At 35.8% G+C, this 24810-nt stretch overlaps 1 protein-coding gene across 1 annotated transcript in view; it reads left to right on the top strand.

Annotated features, from left to right (window-relative positions):
• Nucleotides 1–24810, top strand: part of EPHA6 (EPH receptor A6) — an 868762-nt gene that overhangs the window by 572742 nt on the left and 271210 nt on the right. Inside the window, exons 8-10 of the mRNA XM_019922241.2 lie at nucleotides 13328–13436; nucleotides 16142–16212; nucleotides 19959–20084. Coding sequence (XP_019777800.1) covers nucleotides 13328–13436; nucleotides 16142–16212; nucleotides 19959–20084 — 306 coding nt within the window. The remainder of the gene's footprint in view (nucleotides 1–13327; nucleotides 13437–16141; nucleotides 16213–19958; nucleotides 20085–24810) is intronic.

The following is a 24810-nucleotide window of genomic DNA, read 5'->3' as shown; positions in this document are numbered from 1 at the left end:
TAAAAACATTCCAGGCAGTTTAAGACAAATGTACAAAATGTTTCATAACTTAGAACTAGAAGTAGAAAATTAGATCCATAAAAACAAGAAGGAACAAAGTCTTGTTTTGATAATTATTACTAGAGATGCATGTGTGCACCATCTCTGCCTCTGAGATTTCTGGCAGCAGCCAGAGAATAGAGAAGTGATCACGCTCTTATAATATGAAGCACAAATGCTATAGGAAATATGTATGGAGGGCATTGAGGATAATGGCCTCAAGCAGAGCTTTTTCACCAAATGAAGAAGTTTGTTTCATGTGGTATTTTCTGACCACAACCTTTGACAGAAGACCTGATGGAGGTAAAGTGTCACTGATTGAAGGTGTTTTTTCCATGGTGGTATACCATGAGCTAAGTTAAGGAAACAGAGATACCAGAATATCCCAGAGAGGACTACAGTGGAAACATGGGGAGTAAACCTAGGCTTCAAAAAGGACTGAAACAAGAAATCGGAAGACTCTTGAAATGAAAGCAGCCAGTCTTTTTCTTGTTCTACACAGCCACTCATCTCTGTTTCTCTCTCGAAAGACTATTTTTCCCTGAATCTGTGTTCATTTAGGAAAGGATATCTATCTGCCCCATGACTTGCAAACTCACATTTCTGCTTCATTTCAATCATGGATCAAAATTGCTAAACACTGTGAATCCTAATCCCAAATTCCTGGAAGAGAGACTGTGAGTGGCCCAGTTTGAGTCAGATCTCCATCCCTAATCCAATTCCTGTCTGGGAGCCAGAGACAGAGAGAACAGTCTTCCAAAGCCCTACCCTGGGGTAGAGGCAGTTTTCAGAGACAGGGCTGAACAGATATCCTAAGAGATGCTTACTAAGAATTTTAAGGTTAGTCTTTAATGAGTGCTTAGAATGTGAATTCTCTATTTTTGTATTGAGGGATGGTGCAAGTGCTTTAAAAATAAGATGAAGAAGATGCAGAAATCTTTCTGCTATTAAAGCCAAGATGCCCAACCAATATTCTTGCTCATGCAAAAATAAAATCTCCCCACATTTGCACTGAAACGGGCTGCAGGCAAAGCAAAGATTGTCCTTTGGAAGCAGATTTGGATCTGCTCCCACAATTAAACGTACTCTCAATTGAAAGCCTGGAGTTCCACACCACAGGATACTGTGGGAAAAAAAGATTATTCTGGCCTGGAAATTTTTCAAAGCAAGTGTTCCAAGTCATCAAAAAGAAGCCCAAGGAGGACTGCTCCCATGGAAAAAGTTATATATTCAGCTGCACAGTTCTGCAGCATGCTTTCCAGGATAAGCCATGGAAGAAGTATGTTGTACAAAATGGAATAGGTTGTCTAGTTTGTAGAGTTTTGATCAACTGCCTTTTGTCTGCCAAAGAAAATGATTTTAGTTTTGATAAAGTTGATGATTATACAATTCTTTCTGAAGCAGTAGAATGGCTGAATTGTTTGTATCCAGAAATCAATTCTAGTTGTTGAAAATGAAACCCATATCATCAACATATAGGAAGAGGTTTATCTTTCTGTCTACCAAGATGGCACATATGCAGTTTGTCTACAATCGGTATCAAATTGTGAAATATTGGTTTAAAAGGTGAATAGATAAAACACAATGCCTGTTTATATTACATGAAATTGTGAATGGGTATGTCAGGAAAATTTTCCCGGTTAGTTCACCATTCTTTTAGAGTGGCGTTTACTCTCATTTTTTTGGAATCATAATACTAAGCCTCAGTTTTAAGTTAACTTGATCCTCTAGGCAATGAATTAAAAATTTAGTGGAAGATATATATGCAAAGCAAACAGCCTTATTTTCTTGAAAATAATAACATTAAATAGTAGAGTAATACTGTGCCCAAAACCCTCTTGCTTCTAATACAAAATATTTAACTTGGAGACCTCACTCATCGTTTAAGGGAAAGCAATTAACATAAATAATTGAGGGACTCTGAGAAAATTGAATCGAGCCATAGTTTTGTAGGACTATAGGTTGGCCCTTTTTAAAATAGGGTTGATTCTCCTTGAACCTTTCCAGAACCAATTATAGTGATTGGTTAAAGGTTGAGGTAAATAGTTTGGTGTTATTCAGAACAAGCTTCAAACAGTTTCAAACAATGATCCAAAAACTTGCCCTAAACTTATTTGCTTTCAGGGGATGATCAAATGAGTTCTGGCTTAAGGGGTAACAGGTCCCTGTTAGATGTCTGGGATCTAAATTACTTGGGACACCGTGCTTGGGTCCATAAAACAGAGAAATTACACTCCCACCCCAACATTGCTGGTTTCTGTGCTTTCACAAATACTTCTACTGAAGCCATATAAGGGACAACTGTAGCCTCAAATCTGCTTTATCATTAACTGAGAAAATTAAGTAAAGGTCTTCCACAGGAATTTGTTTAGCTCCAGATTTGGTAGTAATGAGTTTATAATTAGATGGGTTTAAATTGGGCAGATTCTTCCACAATCTGATTTTAACATGCTGTCACACTAAACTTGCCAGAAATGTCAGTTCATTTGTTTTTATTTTGGGTTTGTTTGTTTTTACATCCATGCAATTTTTATTAAATCAGTGCATGAGATCCACTAAATATACACTAGACAGGACTGATTTCCCCCTGAATCTGTCTATTAAAGAAAAAAAAAAAAAGGAATCTCTTCAGGCAGAGCATTTGATATTCTTTGTATAACAAAGGTCAGTAACCACCCCCCATCCCATTTCACCTTATCCTTCCTATCCTATCCATCTCATTGTGGGGACAAACATACTCAGGAGGCTGTGTTCAACAGTAAACTTTTTTTAAAAAATAGTAAATGGAGATAGAAAACATCCAGCTCAAGCAACATAATAAACAATGAGAAATTATTAGTACCTAGTTTGGAAATATAAAGACCGACTTACCCTCCCGTCCCCTCATATTAGGATATGCATGTGGAAAAATACAACCAAATTCTTTCCCCTTTGGTTCATTATATTAAATAGGACTATCAGTTTCAAGTAACAAAACCCCAACTGGCTTAATAAAAAGTGGGACTTTATTGCTTTCTGTAACCAGAGTCAAGGAGTGGCATGAGATTCAGGCCAAATCCAGGCTCTCCAACTATGTTCTCAATACTCAATACTTTCTTGGTCTCAGTTCTGCTTTCTTCTCTGTTGGATTTATCTTCAGGCAAGTCCTTCCCATATATATACATGAGTTTATATCTCCAGTAAAAATGGCAATTCTGATGAAACTCACATCTCCTTCAACTCTACCTCTGAACCTGAGTATGAATGGTAGCCTGAGAAAAACATAAGCGTGATGTCAATTTAAATTGTCATGATCCATCCCTTGCCTCTCTCTCTCTCCAACCTCCTATTCAGCCTCTTGATCTGTGTCTCAGACATCACAAAGTACACAGAAACAGCAACTCAAGATGGTGAGCTATTTTGTGTCTCCATATATATGAGGTCATTTCTTCAAACTAGAATGTCCCAATATCTACTCATCACCTTGGTGACTTGCAAATTTATTCTAATCATTCTAGGTTTAGCTTAGGAATCACCTCCTTTATAAACCTTCCTTCACTTCTTCCCATCAAGGTTATTACTCTCCTACTCTTCCCTCATTACCTTCACATGTACCTCCATTTTAGCAATAATTTTATTATATTACAATTAAGGCTTACATCTGTAACCCCTTTGCTAAAGAGAAACTACTATGAAGACAGGAAAATATGCTTTAGTTTTCTTTGTCTCCCCAATCCTTATATCATAGTGTTTAGCACATTCTAAATGATTAATATTTTTGTTGGGGTTTTTTTTTGGAATTGTAAATAGTTTTATTTGTATAAACTAATACTTGATATATTTAATTAAAATTTAAAAATTATAGTTGTTTCAGGTTTATTTAAATGTTTTGTTAAATATTTAAAGTATATTTTTATTTTTTTACTTTTTTTACATCTTTATTGGAGTATAATTGCTTTACAATGGTGTGTTAGTTTCTGCTTTATAACAAAGTGAATCAGTTATACATATACATGTGTTCCCATATCTCTTCCCTCTTGCATCTCCCTCCCTCCCACCCTCCCTATTCCATCCCTCTAGGCAGTCACAAAGCACTGAGCTGATCTCCCTGTGCTATGTGGCTGCTTCCCACTAGCTATCTACTGTACGTTTGGTAGTGTATATATGTCCATGCCTCTCTCTTGCTTTGTCACAGCTTACCCTTCCCGCTCCCCATATCCTCAAGTCCATTCTCTAGTAGGTCTGTGTCTTTATACCTGTCTTGCCCCTAGATTCTTCGTGACCTTTTTTTTTTTCTTAGATTCCATATATATGTGTTAGCATACGGTATTTGTCTTTCTCTTTCTGACTTACTTCACTCTGTATGACAGACTCTAGGTCTATCCACCTCATTACAAATAGCTCAATTTCGTTTCTTTTTATGGCTGAGTAATATTCCATTGTATATATGTGCCACATTTTGTTGTTTTTGAATGAATAATGTGTCAGTGAAGAGGATTTCCTCAAGAAAATCTGTACAACTTTTTCTAAGTAATCAATCTGTTTCTTATCAGGATTTTTTCTTTAAATATTTTTATGAAAAACAGATCCTAAATAAATCCTTTATTTTATAAGCCTATGAAATTTGTGATCTCTATACATTTAATTACAAACCTACTTAACCTCAAACCACGCTAACCTTTATATTAAAAGCTATAACCTCAAGTGCATATATATGCCTACCAATATGTAAATATCCACTATTATTATTAGGATACTTGTTGAATAGTGTTTGAAATTGAACATAATAGGTTCCAGATCAGTATTCCAGGGAATCTGTGAAATTTGTAAGGAAATTCTGTTGTACACTGGATCTTTAAAGAAAATGATGAAATATGTACTTTGGCAACATGAGTATTTCAATTGCAAAAAAAAAATGTTATCAAAGATCTATCTCAACTGCCAGTAACTATATGAAATATAGATAATTACAAATTAAACTCATGACATTTAGAATGTTAACAGTAGTTCCAGGTGTTTAAATGCCTCAATCTCTTTTCTTTGTTCTTTGATATTTGTCACATGAAGCGTACCTGTAGCAAGGCATGTTGACCATTTATTAATGCAGACAAAAATCTCTTTAAAAAAAGAAAAAGACAAGTGTTTCATCTTGCTGCACTACCTGCCTCTGCTTCTGCCTCTCCATCAGGTTGTACCACATTCACATTTTCCAATTATCCCTGTGTCATTTGGCATTTTTATCTGACAAGTAAATTAAGGTCATCAAGAAGAGTGAATCTTGAAGTCTTCTGTGTCCCAATGTAGCCACAGTTTGAAGTACTGAATTGCATTGTTTCTGGAGAAATGACAGAGCAGTGGAGGAAAGCACGCATGTGAAATAATTTTCTGAAAAAGTGTAATCCCAGCTAAGGGTCTTTACTTCAACAGAAATGATTCATGAGGTTTGTTTCCATCCAGCTGAGAAGAGAATTCAGTAACTGGCTTCCTAGAGTGTATCAGAGAGTTTCTTGCTATTTTCTCTCTCTCTATCTATCTCACTATCTCTCTCTCCCTCTCTCTCATATACCAGTCTTAGGGATATTTTTCCTTTTGGTAGATGGCGCCAAATGTTGAATGAATATAAAAGGAACATCTTAGTACAATCTCAGGCAATACCTCTTCCTCTAAATAGCTACTTCATTCAAACCCTAGGCTGGGATATTTGAATAAAGAAGTTTATTCACACTATTTTCTATTAATTTATCTTTGAACATATTAAATGCCAAAATACAAAAGTGTAGGGGAATTTTTTGTGTCACTAGAACATTTTTAAGCATTAATATTACCAAACAAATCATACATGAAAACTTTTTATAGTCAGCGATGTTTAATCCTTACATCTAGAATGTGTTCTTTATCTCTTCTTCATGAAAATATGCATTGATTAATCCCTATACTGTGTAAGGCACTGTGCTAATCCCATGTGATACAGAAAGGAGAATGATATTATTTCTGCCCTCAAGAAGCTTATGACATAGTTGAAATGGGCCAAAAAATGGAAATCTTCAGAAATTGAATCATTTTTGATAGTTGAAGTTTTCAGACAGAGGTTTGGTCTTTAAAGTATTATTTTTATAATTTTTAAATATTTTGGATATTTTTCTAATAATGCATCCACAAACTCCTGTCCTTTTATATAAAATATCTTGAACATATCTCAGCATTTTTTAATGGACCTTGAATGATCGTGTTAATGTATTGAGTTCTAACATAGTGAGTCCTTTGGTGCTCCTTGAATTTTATAGGGCTATTTGATCCTCAACTCCTGCCTCCAGAGTAGTATATATTTTGGAATTTTATGTCAGATTTTCAGTTTTCCCAGTTGTTCTTTCAGTCAGCCTAGCAGTGTGCGCTTCCATTCAATTCCCTCTCTTCAGGTATCTGCTTTGTGAACTTGGAAATCAATAAACATGTCTGAAGTAAGAGTGTGAGGCACTGAAGCTGCTTTATGAGTAAACTCTGCGTTCATTAGTATGTGAACATCTGTCAGATGTTTCTTCAGAGGCTCTTTACGTCTGTCTTGTTTGCCACTGCTCCACCGCATTCCATATAATTGAACTTGCCATCTAGCTGAATTCAAATACATGTGATAAGATGAGTATCTGAACTAAGAAAATAGCTGTGGGGATAGGAGGGAATGGGAATGAATTAAGAAATACTTTAAAATATAGGAGTGACAGGATTGAGGATCTGCCTGCATTATGTGAGGGCTGAGTCCAAAGTTTCAGTCTTGGACATCTCTAAGAATGGTATACTTACTGCGATGGGAGGATTTTACTCTCTAGGCAATAGGAAAGTCTGAGGTTTTTTTGTTTTTTGTGTTTTTTTAAATTTTTAAATCATTTCATTTGCTGAGTATTTTTAAGTATTATTTTGAAGTATAATTATCTGGCCACATAATGTGGGTTGGATTAGGAAGAGACACTGTGGAAAGGCAGTCTAATAGAAAATTATAAAAGTAGCTTAATCACGTGAGGCTGAAGCCTTAGAGGCAGTACCCGTGGTAATAAAAACAAGATAACACAAGACATAATAATAATTTGACTTTGGACCTGGAGTTATAGGGAAAGGTAAAATCAAAGATGACCTCATGCTTCAAGTCCAGGTGGCCAAGAGAATAACACCATCTACAAAATCCCAAGATTATCTTCATCTAGGAGAACTATTTGTTCGGTTTTCATTGCTATCTCACACTCTTATGTCTACATGACCATACAGTGGTGAGATTTTACAGACTCATGAGTCTCCATTGTATACTGCTACGTCTTTATATATATATGCCTCATTTCATGAGGTTAAACCAATCCTGACTGCAATATATATCCTGAGAGGGGAATTTTTTTCCTGAAAAAAATAATGCTAAGGATTTCCTGAATTGATCGTCAACAAACCTTAAGGTTAATTTAATGGGTGCTCTCCATACATTACTTTGTTGAGATTTCTGCTGTGTTTAAAAAAATCATTTGGTAAAGTGTTGAGATAATAGTACTTGAAATTTTGACATTTCATCTAAAATTGGGAGTCATAAATAAAACATGTGAATATGAAACAAATTTATTTCACTGGGCAACATTTTGAGAAATGCTTTATTCAAAAAAATCATGTAAATGTTGTCTTCCGTAACTTTAAAAAGATGTTAAAACAGAAAAGAGTTAACTTTAAAAAGCTATTGCATAGAAAATGACACAGAATACAAATAACAGATTTTACTTTGAAATGTAAATATAAACTAGAATAATCTTGATTACAGTGAGACAAAATCATATGCCTCCATAGAGGAAAATTCTTTGGTTAAAAATAGCCAAATTGCTTTTCCCTCATACTTTCCTTAAGACATGAAATCTATTTTTTTTAAGTATTTGGATTCCAAGTAAAGAGCTTCACTTTTTTCTCTTTAAATAGCAATATCTAAAGCAAACCTCACTTAATAATGTCATCCTGACTTATGCCAGGCATTGGGTAGGTACTAAGTCCTTGCTCAGTAACAAATTTGCAACTCTTTTGGGGTAATTTCTTCCTCTTAAGGAAGTATGCTTCTTTCCAAACCATAGAATGAAATATATCATTTTAATATACTTATCTTTTTCTAAGACTACAACCTCATTCCATTAAGCAAAGGAACATTCCCAATCACCTAGTCACAATTGAATTTTATTTCTTACCATAGATTATTGTGTTTCTTATTGCGTTACCTCTGAAGGACAGGTTTGCTCTGTATACACATTTCTCCTACAAAACTAATTAGAAATAAGCAAGCTTCTTCTCAGGATTGAAAACATGAATAGGTGGTACTATAGACAAGTTTTCACAACAGAGGAATTTGTAGCTATACTTATTTTTATGGAATCCACTTGGTAGATGATTTTATGGTTTATTTGTCGAAGTGTCTGTTTACATTAATCAAGTCTTTGAGATCTCTAAACAAGGAACAACTCCTCACTGTCTCCCTCCTCCTATTCCTTTTCCTTCCTCTCCTCCTCCTTCTTCCAACACATCATATTTCCAAACTCCCACTCTGCTGACTCACCGTCAAAGGCTGTTTATTCTCTTCCAGAGCACCTTACAGTTTCTCTTTTGTAACAGTTCGTAGACTCGTAATTATTTGCTCATTGTTTATCTTCCCCACTGGACGGTAAATCCAGGAGGACAGTCTTTATTGTTTACCACTGTATCCCTAGAGTCCGTCTCAGTGCCTGCCATGTAATAGGTGCTCAATAAACATTTATTGAATAAACTAATAAATTCTTAACCTTGGATTCACATTTATAAACTTAATCTACTCAACCTGATCAAATGTAGAAGTCTGTTCTTTCTAGTAGTCCCTGCCTTCCAGGAAGCATTATCTCCAATAATACAGAATAATTAGAGTCCTCTGATTAAAATAGTGTTGGATAGACTTACTTCATATACATAACGTTACTACCTTCAAGGTAAATCTCTACATATCAAGTGGAAGGCAAGAATATGGATTACCCTAGGTTAATCTGACCTGTTTTATACGGGAATCATCCAATGCACACAATCATTCAAACCATTCACACAAACAAATATTTATTGAGCTACTACCATGTATCAAACTCTGTAGGTCAAATACTGTATTAGTTTCCTAGGGTTACCATAACAAATTACCACACATAGTGGCTTAAAACACCAAATTCGTTCTCTCACAGTTATGGAAGCCAGAAGCAGAAGCATACTCTCCCCTAAGGCTCTAGGAGAGAAGCCTTCCTTGCCTCTCCCACTGTCTGGTGACTCCAGGCATTCCTTAGCTTGTGGCTGCATAACTCTAGTCTCTGTCTCTGGCCTTCTCCTCTTTATTTTCTCTTCTCCTGTCTCTTATAAGGACCCTTTTCATGGATTTGGGCCCACCCAGTTGATCCAGGATGATTGAGGTCCTCAGTTACACCTACAAATTCCTTTTGGGGGAGGGGGAGGAGGAAAGGGTGTCTTCATTCAACATATTATAGATACTATAGTGAATAAAGTCCCTGCAATAGAATTTGCAATCTAATAGAAAGATTACCAAAAAAAGGTAATTTCAATAAAACATGATAGAAATTTATGGATAAAAGTAGTACAAGAGTCTATGGGAACATATATCTAGGGACCTAACAAAATCTAAACAACCAGAAAATGATGTGATGTTCATGTAGGAGGATTGATTAGGAATTGACCATGAAAGTCCAGCGCATGGAAGGAACTGGCAGAAATTTAGCATGGTTAGAAAATGATGAGAGATGAATCTGGAGATATATGCTAGAGCCATTTGTAGAGAGCCTTGTTAACAAAGTTAAGGGCTTTGGACTTTATCCTGAGATAAAGTCAGAGACCTGTGTTTGGCTACATTAATACGATAGAAAGGCAGAAATTATCCCTATCCAGACCAAGAGCTGAAGCACAGGTCCTATGAATTCCTCTTATTTCCATATGGCAAATCTTGTTCTTCCCAGTATTTGATTGCAGCCTTAGTGAATAACACAATATCATAGTAAAATTGCTCTGAAGGATTGTGTTAAGAATATTTAATTCAACATTCTCATTTTTACAGACATAAAACCAAGGTCAAGCAAGGCTATGATGGTTCTAGAACACACAGAAGAGCCCCAAGCCAGTTGTTCTGTTAGTGTAAATGGTGGTGCAAAATAGTGGCAATAGTATGGACTTGGAGATTGATAAATCAGGGTTGGGTGGCCAGCTTTCTTGTGTACAAGTCGTGTGACCTTAGGCAAGTAATATAACCACTTAAACTAGGAATAATAATAGTACCTACCTATTAAGATGTTGTGCAGATAAATTTGATAATGAATTTGAAGCACTAAGCATACTGCTAGAGGATAGTTTACTATTGAGTACATATGGCTATTGTTGATGATGATGATGAGATTCATAATGTTTTCATAATCAACCCAGCCCCATCATCCAGAGAACTTTACTATCAGTATAATAGTACATCACATTATATACTCTTATTTTCAAATGACTTATTTTCAAATATATATATATATATATACGTATATATATAATATTCTCCACAGAGGAGTGTTTAGAATTCCTAATACAGATGTTTAAGAAACAATTATGCAGAAATATATATTTTTCAAAGTGTCACATCTTAATACTGTTATCCTATTAAAGTTTTAATTGAAGCAAAGTTCATAAATATGTAATCACAAGGGTGAAAAAGAAGATATATTAGTAGTACTGGCATTTTACTGAGCAATTATTTAAATTAAACAACACAATTTTCTATAATGAGGTAATCTGATTTTCCAAAGGCACCCAATTACATAATCATCTCCACCATCTGAACTTTGAATACATGGTGTCAATAAATCACTTGCTACCTGGCTTCCATGAAGATACATGCTCTAGGTTTAAAACTCTTGAACTATATATTTTACAAATACACCAGTTGGTAAGTAAATAATGTTTTCTTTTTAAATGCTACCTCCTTTATCTTCAAAAAGTTAATGTTTTCTATAACATCTACTCCTTACAATTTGTTATTCAATAATTTTCAATGAGAAAATGTGACATTTTAAAGCACACATTAATTCCCATGGTATCAGTGTTATTTTGAAGATTAGGAAATCCAGTGAGGACCTAATAAAATACCTTCAGTACGTTATTTATTGGATAAGATTCAACTATTTAACTTGTCTCTACACAGATTGTGTGCTACAACTCAACACTGAAATAGATTGCCTGAAAATATCTTGATTAAATCATAGTGACTGCGCTTCCCTGGTGGCGCAGTGGGTGAGAGTCTGCCTGCCGATGCGGGGGACACGGGTTCGTGCCCCGGTCCGGGAAGATCCCACATGCCGCGGAGCGGCTGGGCCCGTGAGCCATGGCCGCTGAGCCTGCGCGTCCGGAGCCTGTGCTCCGCAATGGGAGAGGCCACAACAGTGAGAGGCCCGCGTACCGCAAAAAAAAAAAAAAAAAAGAAAAAAAATCATAGTGACTAAGGTCTAATTCCAAGGTTTAGTAAATTTCTTACTAAAACCTGAACATAAATGACTTTTGTTTTTATTTACATTTAGACTTCTTAAAAAGCCTCCTAAATGCTTAACTGGTTTCTTACTGACTCAACAATAGCATTTAAGGTTTAGATATTCTCTAGTAGATATGTCATTTTTATTAGAAAGTTATTACTCTGGCTATGATTTGCACATAGTTTACCCCGTACTTGATTCCCAGAAAAAGATCTACTTCTACGGAAAGTACCCAGGTTTAATAAATTTAAATTATTATGGTAGAGAATTAAGCAGTTTGCTTTTCAGTTATATTCTTTCTTTGATTCAGTTCGCTGCTTTCAACTGATTAATCATTTTTTATAGTAATCTAAATAAAAATCAAGCTTTATTTAAGTTAAGGGATAGTGGAGGCACTGATTGATTTATTGTTTTAGAATATTGATAATTAACTGAATTATTATTGCAAGTTATAGCATAGGAAGGAGAAATGAAACAAATATGTAAAGCCTGAATTCTGCTGATAGTCATGTGTGAGCTGGATCAAATTCTTTAACTTCACTGAGCTTCAGTTTCCTTACTTCTATTATTAAGCAATTACCCATATACCGTCCAATAAAATTGTATCTCATTAAAACTTCAGTAATACAGAGAAGGAAAAGTGCTAATGAATTAATTGAACTAAGATATTTTGAAAGATTCCTGGAAGGTTAGTGAAACATGCAGCCCTTGCAGTTTTGATACAGTTTTGTAAATGAGAGAAGTAATATGCTGTTATCATACATAATCTATACTTTTCCTGAAACAAGGAAGCTTTTAAATGTCATTTTTTCAATGACTGCTAGTCAAACATCTAAGCAACTATGTATACCCTTGTGCTCTAGAGGTGGGAATTCATAACTTTGATGTTTGAATTAAGTTCTTTGAAATATAAAGAAGTTTGTTCTTAAATTGTGCAATAATAGCCTTTTCACTTTGTGAAAACAGACATCAAAACAGTCTGTAAAGCCTGGCCTGTTGGTGGATGGTCAGGCCACTCAAGATGGCTCTCCTCTTACTCTCTGTCCACCCACTGCTAGACCAGCCCATGCTTCACCTACACCCTACTCACATGACTATACAATCCTCTTAATTATAGGGTTTAATCAGTAATTGCCTACATGCTTGCCACCTGTACCAGCTGCTGGTTTCCCTGGTAACTGATGAGCCAACCTGAAGTCAATTCCCCCTATAAATGGTAGCACCACCCCGCCTCTGTAGTGAAGGTTGCTACTGTGTCCTGTCTGCTCTCTGCTGTCCACGATGGGGTGTCGCTCCAGGACTTACAGACTTGTAAGAATCCCTAGCCAATAAACCATCGCTGTCTCTGTCACTGTCTTCTGGCTCTTTCTTTTGTCTCTCAGCTGGGCATTTACAAGGTTTGCAGGCCTGCAGGGTGTAGCCCAACAGTTGGCAAAAGTGTTCAAGTAAATAACTTAGCAATTATATAAACAAAATCCTTTAGTGCGTCTGCTGATTTAATTTTGCAAAACCTACTTAATCTTAAAATGAGGGGTACCAGGAATCCATCTGCTTTCTTGATATTTTTGCAAAAAAGAAGAAAGGGTTATGTGGTAGGTTATGACCTCAGTCTTCAGCCCTCATTTGGGGTTTGCATCTTGTGTGCCAAATAAAGGGCAAATGTGGTGGGATTTTTTGGTATGCATTACCATATTTTCAAGCATAGACTAAGTTGTAAAACAATTTGGTAGTGAAACGTCACCCAGAGATATGCTAATATCGTACCTGTGTTTCAGCTTCTGACATGGCAGCGGAACAGGGGCAGATTCTCGTGATAGCCACCGCGGCCGTGGGAGGATTCACTCTCCTCGTCATTCTTACTTTGTTCTTCTTAATCACTGGAAGGTAACTGAATTATACCACAGTATTTCCAAGATTTGTGAATAGCCATTCTTCTTATACACTGTGTGTTCAGGGGCTTTTAAACTTAGCAAAGTATACGTGTGAGAAAAAGGGGTCAAGGCAGGTTCCACTCTGACAGTGAACTCTATGTGGCAATAGAACCACCACGGCAAGTTCTCTGTGTCAATAGTTCCCTGAATATGGAAGCTTTGAAAACAATGAGTGATAAAATCCTACTTAATAAGTTACGTCTGGGTTTTTCCTTTACTGCAATCAAATTATACCATTAAAGGGATTTTGCTTGGAAAAAAAAATAATTCAACAGAGAAACTGAACAATATATATAAAGTGCTTTATAAACTTAATATTATAGAAATGTTTTATTCTATCCATTAAATATTGAAAGGATCTATATTAGAACTATATTAATGATTGTATAAATCAAGTTATTTTTCCGCCTAAGAGTAATATGGATGAAAATTTAAAATAACAATAAATTTAATGTAGCAAAAGACCTAGACTTGAATCTCAACTAGCTGGTCAAAGTGCTTCATCCATCTAAACCTTAGATTTCTATTTTTACACAGTTTGGTATCACAAAGCATTAAAATGCTTTATTGATTTTTAAACATATTAGATTGTTTCCATGAGCCAGTTACTGACAATGCAGAGCTGTGAATGAAGATAGTGTGTATGAAATTATTTAAAAGAATAAGTGTCATTTCTTATTGAGCCCTTGATATTTGGCCCAGACTTTTGTCAGAAATTGTGAAGTCTTCAGATCATATTTTCACTCCTACAAGGGGAAATTATTCCATCTAGATTATCAATAGTGGCACAAAATACCTTGAGAGTTTTCCTGATACAGCAAAATATCAGTGTCATGATTTAAAACTGTAATAATAATGCCAGTGAAACAATACACATCCTTACTGACTCCAGCTAAAGTACACCAGCTCTACTGGGAAACCCTGATTATTTGATGATGCCCAGAAATTACCTTCAGAGCCAGTAGTTCAGCAACTATGAACACCCTTTGTTTTATTCATTTTTAAAACTCTTACATACCAATATTTTTAAAAAATCATTACAGAATTATAGAGGATATGCATATATGAAAAAATATCTGAAATTTTGACAGCAGACTAGAAGTATATATCAATAAATTGACAATTACTTAGACACTTATCAAGTGTGGGTCCCTGAGGAAATGTAACTGCTACCTGTTAAAAGTGTATCAGATTTAGTTATAACAAATCCACTTTATAGGATTTATCAAGGAACAAAGAAACACGAGGATATTCTAATGTGGTTAAGTTGAAATGGTGACTGCCTTATGAAATTAATTGTAAAAGGGGCACATTTACCCCTATGTTCACTTAAAATTTTCAGGTGTATTAATAGACATAGCATGACTCTTGCAATTAATAGTGTCTCAGAGTTCATTTTAATAGCAGTGTCATATTTATTGTCAATTTTAAAGAATGCCTTTAAGTTCATAATGGAAATTGATTCAAATTCTATTTTATTTAATAGTGATTCAACATGTAACAAAATTGGTTCTGATTTTTAAGTTATATTTTATGTATTTGTAGAACATGAGCTAAGGCCTTATTTCCTCACAGAGTATTTCAGCAAACAGTGATTTAAATAGCACATACACATGTAGAAAAACATTTCATTGAAATATCAGAAAATACTGCCTTTACACATAAGTATGACAAAAGACTTCACAGTCATTTTAGGCTAAATAAAATTGGCCTAATAAACCTGAGATTTGGGCTCAACTGTTATCTTTATTTGGGATTCCTGAAGCAGAATTTGAATACCATTTTTAAAAAGATTTAATAATAACCAAAAAACTTGAAAGTTGAAAATAATTTAGTACAATTTCCATGTTTGCCAATTTATGTGACATCAGAAACTGCCTTAACATTCTACATACTGGAAAAAAACAAGTTCAATTACATAAGATAAAAGCATTCATTCTGGAGCATCTTTTAAGCACTATGCTAGGGGAGCATTCACTGGAAATTATTCTATGAAAATTGTAAGACGTATCTGAAAAAATATGCAATTTGTCATGGGATCTGAGACCAAATTCACACTGAAAGACTGGGTTGTGCACCACAGATGTGTTGTGTTTAACCATTTGGAATTAGCAACTTGATGAGCTGTCAGATAATGTGGATGTTGCCGAATTTTTCATGTTGAAGAAGTCATAGGAGATAAGCACCTGCCCGTTCTTCAGAGCGTGATTCTTCCGAGAAAGCACAGAACATGCCTCCACCACATTTCTAATATTAAAAGAAAAAAATGAGGTTTAGCACTGAAACTGGAAGACAGTTGTCTAAATTTCTGAGATTCTGAATCAAAAACAATTTTTCCATTGTGACTTTTAATGCATTTCATCGACTAGCTATTAGAGACCATGTAAGGAAAGACATGATGATTATTGCTTGTTATTAAATATTTTCTAAGCTTCCTATCATTTGGATCAATCAATCCACTTGAGAGTATTTTATTCCTATCTGGGGCTAATTTTGATGTATTAAAAAAAACCTTCTATGGAGAATTTTTGTATGTTATAAATATGTTCTTAAAAGTGGTCTTTATAACTTTTGCCTATGGGTGATAAGTATTTTAATTAATATTGGTTCTTATCCTGCATAATTACTAAAATAAGATTCTGTTTACCTTTTTTAAAGATGTCAATGGTATATAAAGGCCAAAATGAAGTCAGAAGAGAAGAGAAGAAAGGACTTACAGAATGGGCATTGTAAGTAATTCAGTGACTGTATTCCATGATTTTCTACTGTTCCAGCACTTCAAGAGTTCATTTTAAACTTGTATCCATGAATTGTGAAAGCCAAAGAAATTCAGTTCCAACCTTTCAGCATTAAGACTTTTCATCTGGTTTCTAGGTTTGCTGGTGGAAATTGCACCTGCTTCTCATTAAATGATAATACCTTTTTCCTAATTCTGCTTGCTGGAAAACACAACAGACTGAATATGCTAAAAATACAAGATGACTGATTATATCTAGTTATTTACCATTCACAATGGCTCCAAAACATTAGTTGGAGCATTAGCCATAGAAATATTAAGGAATTCTTATTCCCTCTTACAGGGACTGTCATTTAACATATAACAAATCAATTTACAATTCATTAACACTAAAAAAGAAAATCAGCTCTTTAACTCTTAGAATATGTATGAAATCCTTGAGCTGACTACAAGGTTATATTCATTTGAAGGATCTCTTCCCAAGCAAGCTATAATTACCACTATAGTTGATTTGATAATTGCCACCATCTCCTCCCCAACACCCACCTTCACCTCCACCTCCAAATTGCAAACTACTTTGTCAAGACAGATTCTCTGGCATGAGACGCTGAATTAACAAGAAAGGGATTTCCTCTAATTAACCACAGTATAGAGATAATATGTGAGGCAAGTTGTTTAACTATTTAAACTCATCTTCTATTTCAAATTGAGCTCAAGTTATAAGGGACTTTTCGATCTATATTACCCTCCAGCTAACGGAAAGGATTTAAGTGAGGAAATTATAAACTAGAGGGATGCTTTAGGGCTATTTTTAAGGCTCATGTGATTTCTCAGAGAGAGGTCTGAGGACAAGCTGCATTAGAATGTTTCACCCTTACTCACCAAAGTTCAGACTCAGAAGGTCCAGGGTAGGGCTAAGACATAAGCATTTTCAGGAAGCTCTCTTAGGTGGTTCTTTTCACAAAGAGTTTGAGGCTCACTGCCCTGGCAGAGAAGGGAGAGCCGAGACAGCTGATACCAGGCAAAGGATGAGCTGAAAGTAATGTAGACAGAGGCAGAAACCTGGATCTAGACACTTGGACCAATGACTTAAGCTGAGCAACCCTAAGATTCACTGCAGTGAATTCAGTAATGAACTGCAAAAGAAAAAGATGCTCCTGAGGTATTTATTACCTGTTTTCCAACTAGCAGTTTAGCATAAACTAAACCAGATGGGCCCAGCAAGAAGCAATGAAAATAACCTGAGGCAGCCAGGTACAATAGAAGAAAGATAACAAACAGATGTTTAAGAAGACACGAATAAGTAGTAACCAGATATTCAAAATTGAAACTAAGTTTGGGTTTTTTTTTTCCTATACTACATATATTGTAAAAAAAAAAAAAGTGATACTAACTAATCAGTTTATTCTGTAGAATGTATATCACTTTAAATTATTGAATGGTTAAATGTTAAAACCATGTATGAGTTAATAAATGGCATCTGTTACCTGTGCATAAAGTAATGTTATCAATATGATACTACTAATCATCTCATAGTAGCCTTTGAGCTTCTAGCATTCAATCTGAAATCACAACTCCTACTGTTACAAAAATATCCTGAGGTACAAATGATCTGTTCTTGTTTCCTCCAATCTAAAGTCAAATTCTTGAGTTTGAGAAGTCAAGAAAAGCATGGCATTTCAGAATCAGTCAAATCTATCGAGAAATATGATTTTCTGGAGCTCTTTTGGGAAGTACTAATCTTCTCAAATCCAGTACTAGAAGACAGGAGGCAAAAAGTAATGAAAGAAGACAACAGGCATAGAAGAACTCATGAAGCAAATTATTGCTAATAATGGGCATTTCATCACCTCCTCTAAACTCATTTTATTGCCTTTTGTTTGTTTGTTTTTGAGATATTCTTGCAAGAGCATGTTTCTAAGGAGACCTAGGCAATGCTTAATTCAGGGTGTTGTATGGTTTTCAAAATCTAAGAAGCAGCAAAACCAGATATAATTTACTCTGCCACAAATTTAGCATTGATCTTTTAATCCTTACTAATTTGTATTCAGTAAAGGTTTGCTGTGTGTTTATTGCCTATAAAACTACACCTAAGGTATTTGGAAAGGTGCAAAGATGTATAAGAAATGATCTCCTGTCCTCCAGGAGCTAGCAGCCTGATGTGGAAAACAGAAACCAGTGAGCAAAACAGAGGAATATCCACAGGCAGTCTGTGACTACTTTACATACTGAAGAAGTTGCAAATTAATATGCAACCAGACATCCAATTTTCTAGCCACCCCTATTCATCTTCCTACCTGCCTGTGGGCTGTGAGCACCCACCAGGGAAAGAGGAGCAGCTACATCTGGTCAGCGACCAGATTTGGACCTTTGATTCTTATCCTCCCCTCCAGGGTAGACAATGGGTCCTTTCCAGGACAATGTGCAATTTGGCCATGGAAGCAAATACAAGAACGCAGGACAGGGCCGTTTCCACAGTGTAGTGGTCCTCCCTGTCACTGTGCCATGGAGTCTGTGCTTTACTGCCTAAGAGTTTCTGGAAGGGGAGAGACCACAGGACTAGGACATGAGTTCAGGAAAACCTAGTGCCTTAGAGTACAAAGGTCCAGGAGGGACTCTAAGGGGCTTGTTTTTTTTTTTTGGAGGGGGAGAAGGTTTATGCTTTGTTTCCCCCATGTCCTGAGCTAGATCAAATGTAAAATATATGGGTACTAGTGGCTAAGTGAGCTGATTAAACGTTTTACAGAAATATAATAAAAATCTGTCTTATGGAACTTGTCAGCTCACTCTCTCTGAAATTACCAGGTCATTTTACATTGAGAATTAGGTAAATAAAATTTTGAGTCCAAGTATTCAAAGCTTTAATGGGGTGGCAAGTGGGTGGGGGGGAGACAAAAATAGAAAAGAGAATTGAATTTAAGTAACAAGAATGCTTACATCATAAAAACAAACAACCCGATTAATAAATGGGCAGAGGAGCTAAATAGACATTTTTCTAAAGAAGGCATACAGATGGGCAATAGACACATGAAAAGATGCTCAACATCACTAATCATCAAGGAAATGAAAATCAAACCCACAATGAGGTATCACCTCACACATGTCAGAATGGTTATTATCAAAGAGACAACAAAGAACAAGTGTTGGCAAGGACGTGGAGAAGAGGAAACCCTCATGCACTGTTGGCCGGAATGTAAATTGGTACAGCCACTTTGAAAAACAGTATGGAGGTTCCTCAAAAAAGTAAAAGTAGAACTACTATGCAATCCAACAATTCCAATTCTGGATATTTTCCTGAAGAAAACAAAAACACATATATGTATGCATATGGCTGATTCACTTTGTTGTACAGCAGAAACTAACACAACATTGTAAAGCAATTATCCGATAGAAAGAGGTACAAACTTCCAGTTATTAAATAAGTCATGGATATGTAATGTAAAGTACAGGGAACATAGTCAATAAAATTTTAAAAGCTTTGTATGGTGGCAGGTGGTAACTAGACTTGTCGTGGTGATCATTTTGTAATGTATAAAAATACATTGTACAATGTATTACATTGTACAATACAATGTAAAACATTGTACACCTGAAACTAACATAATATTGTGAGTCATTTATAGTTCAGTTAAAAAAAAGAATGACTACTTTAGTATGTCACTCCTCATTTCAAATATTCACAAGATGTTTGATTACTAGAATACCCTTGAACTAATTCAGTCTTTTATTTTGTTGCAGTACACTTCCCAGGAATTAAAACTTACATAGATCCAGATACATATGAAGACCCATCCCTAGCAGTCCATGAATTTGCAAAGGAGATCGATCCCTCAAGAATACGCATTGAGAGAGTCATTGGGGCAGGTAAACATAAAGTCTACACTTTTGAAGTTACGATTCCTTAATGGTTTTGTAACTGGTTTATCAACATACAATTTTAAATCTTAGCAGTTTTAGTCACTGAAAAATTTTTTAAAATGAGAAGTAAAATTATTTTGTATATATGATGTTATTGTTTTAAAAAGTATTGCAAGTGCCCAAATTCAGTTTCCAAACAATGAGAAAATCCATGAAAGTTATTTTTAACATCCTGTAGTCATCCTTTCAGTATTGAGACAAATTACAATGAAACTAGAGTGATTCAGGAATTTATTTTGGAAATGCAACTTCAGGAGTTTGTTATAGGTTATTACAGATTTACTTAAAACCCAACGTCTACAGACATACACTATAATTAGTATTCACAGTGATGACCTTGAGGTCCTGCAAGATCCAGCAGTGTTCTGAGACTCACTGAGTATAAAATTAGGTTCAATATAGTTTTATATCATTTTAATGCAAACTAATAATTTCCATATGTAGAATATTCAAATACTCAGAACACTATATTATTCAATTATTCTGGATAAATACAAATTTATTATGAACCAGCCCCCAAGAATTTCTTCTGTACATTACTTAGGGCACAGGCCAAGCCAATATAACAAAGAGACCCCAGAATATAAATGTGTTCCTCTTGCAAGTCCTTGACCCAAGGTGAGTAATCCATGCTGGCAGAGGAGCTCTCATGCAAAAGGTCTTGAAAGGACCCAAGTTCCTTCTACTCTTTGCTCTGCCCTCCCCTAGCATGTTATCCTCTGAATGGTCAAAGCTGGTCACCAGCACATCTACCTTTTGGTCTATGAGAAGGAAAAGGAAAGAGTTTGGGCTCTTTGCCTTTGCCTTTAGGACAATTAGCTTTGTCTTTAAGGCAATAACCTGAAATTGCAAACATGTCTATTCACATCTCAATGGTCCAAATGCAATCACGTGGATACACTTAAATGCAAGAGACTTTGGAAATATAATTTCTGACTGGGCAGCCATGCATGCAGCTAAAAAGGGGAGGGGAATGTGCTACTAAATAGAGAAGGAAGGCTGAATCCTGAAGGGGGTGCTGTCCTCCTCTAGATGCTGGATATCTGTGTAATCCTTTAGAGAGAGCAGAATATACCATTCCAGCTGGGTATCATGTCTTTGCAAACACCAGAAGGCTTTCTTCCTTTCAAAACTCTTCTTCACCAGAAAGACTGGCTACATAATTTACAGGGACCAGTACAAAATGAAAATGTAGAGTTCCTTGTTAAAAAGACTATTAAGAATTTCAAGACAGTGACAACAGAGCATTAAACAGCAGAGCACTTCTAAACTCAAGGTGCTGGGTGACTACACCCAAGAAGCTGACTATTTCACAGAGAGCTAGCACTACACTGAGAATTCCAGGAAATTTGGAGAGAGCCCTTCCTTATGTCATTTCACTCCTTATGCACCATGGATCATCTCATCTCCTCCATGGCCTATTTTCCCTCTGAAAGCTGACACTAGGGTCCTATACATTTAAATCTTGATGCTCACAGCCAAAGAGGTTGTCTTATCGGAAAGATTAAGAACCTGGAATGGAACCAGATTCTGTCTTCTCTTCTGATGAACATAAAGCACGTCAATAGGCATTAAAGGCATAATTGAAAAAGAGTGATTGCGTTATATCCATTAGTTTGGGGGTTCTTTTTCTTAAGACAGCAGAGGAATAGAAAAGAGAGGAGATTGAGTAATTCCATTGCACCCTATATTTGGCTTTCTTCCTCTGGCCCCTGAGAAAACAATGGTATGACCTTTCATACTGCATTGTTCCATACTCATGTAGGTACAGGAGAAGTATTTCTTGTTGTAGAGTTTTGTGCATATTTTAAACACCAATGACTGAAATCTGTTGAGAGAGAAAAATCAAGTGTCTGAGGTGTGCAAAGTGTCAACTGAAAAAAAACCAAAACTACACAATTTAAAAACTGCGAGTTGAGTTCATTCATTGTCTTACTGAGGACTGTTCCCTGGGAGACAGCCTCTCAGATAGCTCTGAGAAACTGTTCCAAAGAGGTAAAGGGGGATTTGGCAAGTGGGATACGTACAACCAAGCGCACATCTCACAACTCGGTAGAAGGTTGCAGCTAGTCATAGTCATGAGGAGGAACAGATATCTTAGTTAATGGTTTTAGTGCTTTTCTAAGTATGGGAAGATACAAGAATCCAGGTTCATAAAAATTTTCTCCAGAAAATATCTAACTAGCTGAAGACTTGTTCTGCCAGTTTTCCCAGAACACAGAGTGCCTTCATTCCTGATTTCTGCCCTGAACTCCTTTCAGGGTGTATTAAAGGTCAGTGGCTGCAGTGGCTAATAACTCAGTCCTTATAGAGCTGGATGGCTAGTGCTAGTGACATTCTTTAGTTAGCAAGACAAATAAATTCAGTTTATCTTTAGTGTTTGGGTTTTTTTAACGAAAATATAATTTTATCCTGAAAAAAAGTATGACAGATATTGCCAAAGCAAACCATAACGATTAAAGAGACTATTTTAATATCACGGCCTCCCTACTCTGTCTAAACTCTAGTATGTCATAATGGGATTCATTTTTTTTGGCAAAGACAGAAGATGTATAGGTGTATAGGATTAACATAAGTGTCCCTTTTATAATTATTCATCTTTGACTATTTCAGCTTTCAAACAATATGCTAAGTGATCATTTACTATCTTCAGAAAAATCATAAAAATAAAAATGCTTTATGAGAAAAAGCTATTGTAATATAACTTCCCTCTTTGTGCCCCTGGCCTGTTGTTACTTAACCCCATTAGGTCATGTTCCTAAAGCTCAGCAGCAGTGTGAAAAAAACATTGTTCAGTCAAACAAAGGAATTAATAGAGTTTTCTAACATCCATGACATTGTAAGGGAGGAAAAACTTTCCGCTACCCTTCTAGGGTCTTTTGGCTGGTCTGTTAATTAAATTGGCGTAAGACATTAACAGGAGGAAAAAATCTAATTATGTACTACAGGAGCCCCAAAAAGACAATGAGAGGCTCTCACTGACAGGCAGGCAACTGAAGCTTATATGCCATTTTGAGCTGAGAAGAAGCGGGTGGGGTTTGGGGTTTCAGAAGGAAGGAAGACAAGTCATAGGTGGATAGGAAGAGCAAATGTTTGGTAAACAAATGTTTGCCAAGCCTTACAGAGACAATGGGGCACAGACGAATTTGATCTCAAGGCCCTGCCCCCTGCCCCCTGCAAGCTTAGGCACCCAGCTCTTAGTCTTTGTAATTATCTTTGATGTTAGCTCTCTTCCTGGACCAGGCCCTCTATCTAAGTGGTTTTAGGCAGTTAAGAGGGTGGTATAAAGCTCTCCTTGCATCTGTTGGGCCTCGATTATCTACATTTCAAAATACTCCTCGTGCCAAATTGGCACCTTCTGGGGCAGCCCGCCCTGAACCTCATCAACATAATTGCACAACTGTTTACTTGCCCAACTTTTTACTGTCAATACTTTCCTCTGGTTGCATCGTATTCTTTACTTTTTCCCCACCCATTTGATTGTTTCTTCTCAAATTCCGTTTCTTTATCATCTGTGTGCATTAGATATTCCTGTTCCACTTGCAAGTGTAAATTAAAGGACTTAAGGGGAAATGTGGGTGCTGTACAGAGGGGGAGTGTTGTGGGGAAGATGGGAAAGAGAGGCAAGATATCAAGTCTTGATAATTGTCAGATGAAAGATATCAGGTCCCATGAAGGCACTGAGAGTAGCGATAGAGAAGGATGCTTAGATTCACAATTCATTGCTGAGGAAAAATCTGCAAGGCCTCCATGTTTTCTGGCAAACAAATAGTCAAGAATGCTTTCCAGGTTTCCAGTTGGGAGAAATATAATATAATCATTATTTCTTAAATGTGTTATTAAAAAATGAACCCCAAAATAGTCACATTAAAAGAAAGAAAAGAGCATGGAAAATGATATCACACCTAACCTATGACATTTCTTAACATGTCCACTGAAAAATGTTTATTAGATGACTAATATCTACTTATAAAAAGGTACTGAGCTAATTAGATTTTTCATATTAAGTCATTATGCTTATCAAAGGCCTATGTATTCAACCTGTCTTCCACAACCTTTGTCCTGGGATTTTCAACTTTATAACAATCCAAATATGTGACAAATCCTTGGAAAATTTAATTTATCCAATATCTAGGCTGTATGTATATTCTTAAATTATATATGCTATCTTTCGGTGTAAATTTTACTATTTTTTAAAATGTGTTTTCTAGGACTTTTTTCTTTTGTATATCGCTATTATGTTTAATAGTGGCAGTTTATCTTTCTTAGTTCATCAATACAGGCCAAAATTTCCATGAAAATGCACATTTCCCTTTAAATGAAGTGAGTAGCTCTGTTGCATAGGAGACGATAAAGATCATCTATCTCCTTTGACTTTTTGCATGATAAAATGAAATACTGTGGCCAGAGGAAAACAGAAACAGTAAAACAGAAATTCCCAGGCTAAGAGAGCCAAGTCAGATTAGGGTAGAATCATTATTTTACACATACTTTGAGAGATAATGAGAAAACTGGTAAACTAAATTTTAATCATGGGCTGAAAAAGGTCATTGGAAGGCTATTTCTTTTTCAGGGTAGTACTGAACCTAAACCATTCTATGAAAAACTTGCAGAGTATCTAAAATTTTGAAACATTATTCCACTGAAAAAAATCGTTCTTATGTCTCTTAAG

This window comes from Tursiops truncatus, chromosome 4 (assembly GCF_011762595.2).
Source record: "Tursiops truncatus isolate mTurTru1 chromosome 4, mTurTru1.mat.Y, whole genome shotgun sequence".
Taxonomy (NCBI): domain Eukaryota; kingdom Metazoa; phylum Chordata; class Mammalia; order Artiodactyla; family Delphinidae; genus Tursiops; species Tursiops truncatus.
The sequence above is the reverse complement of the archived record's forward strand: the minus strand, read 5'-3'. Positions and strand labels throughout refer to the sequence as shown.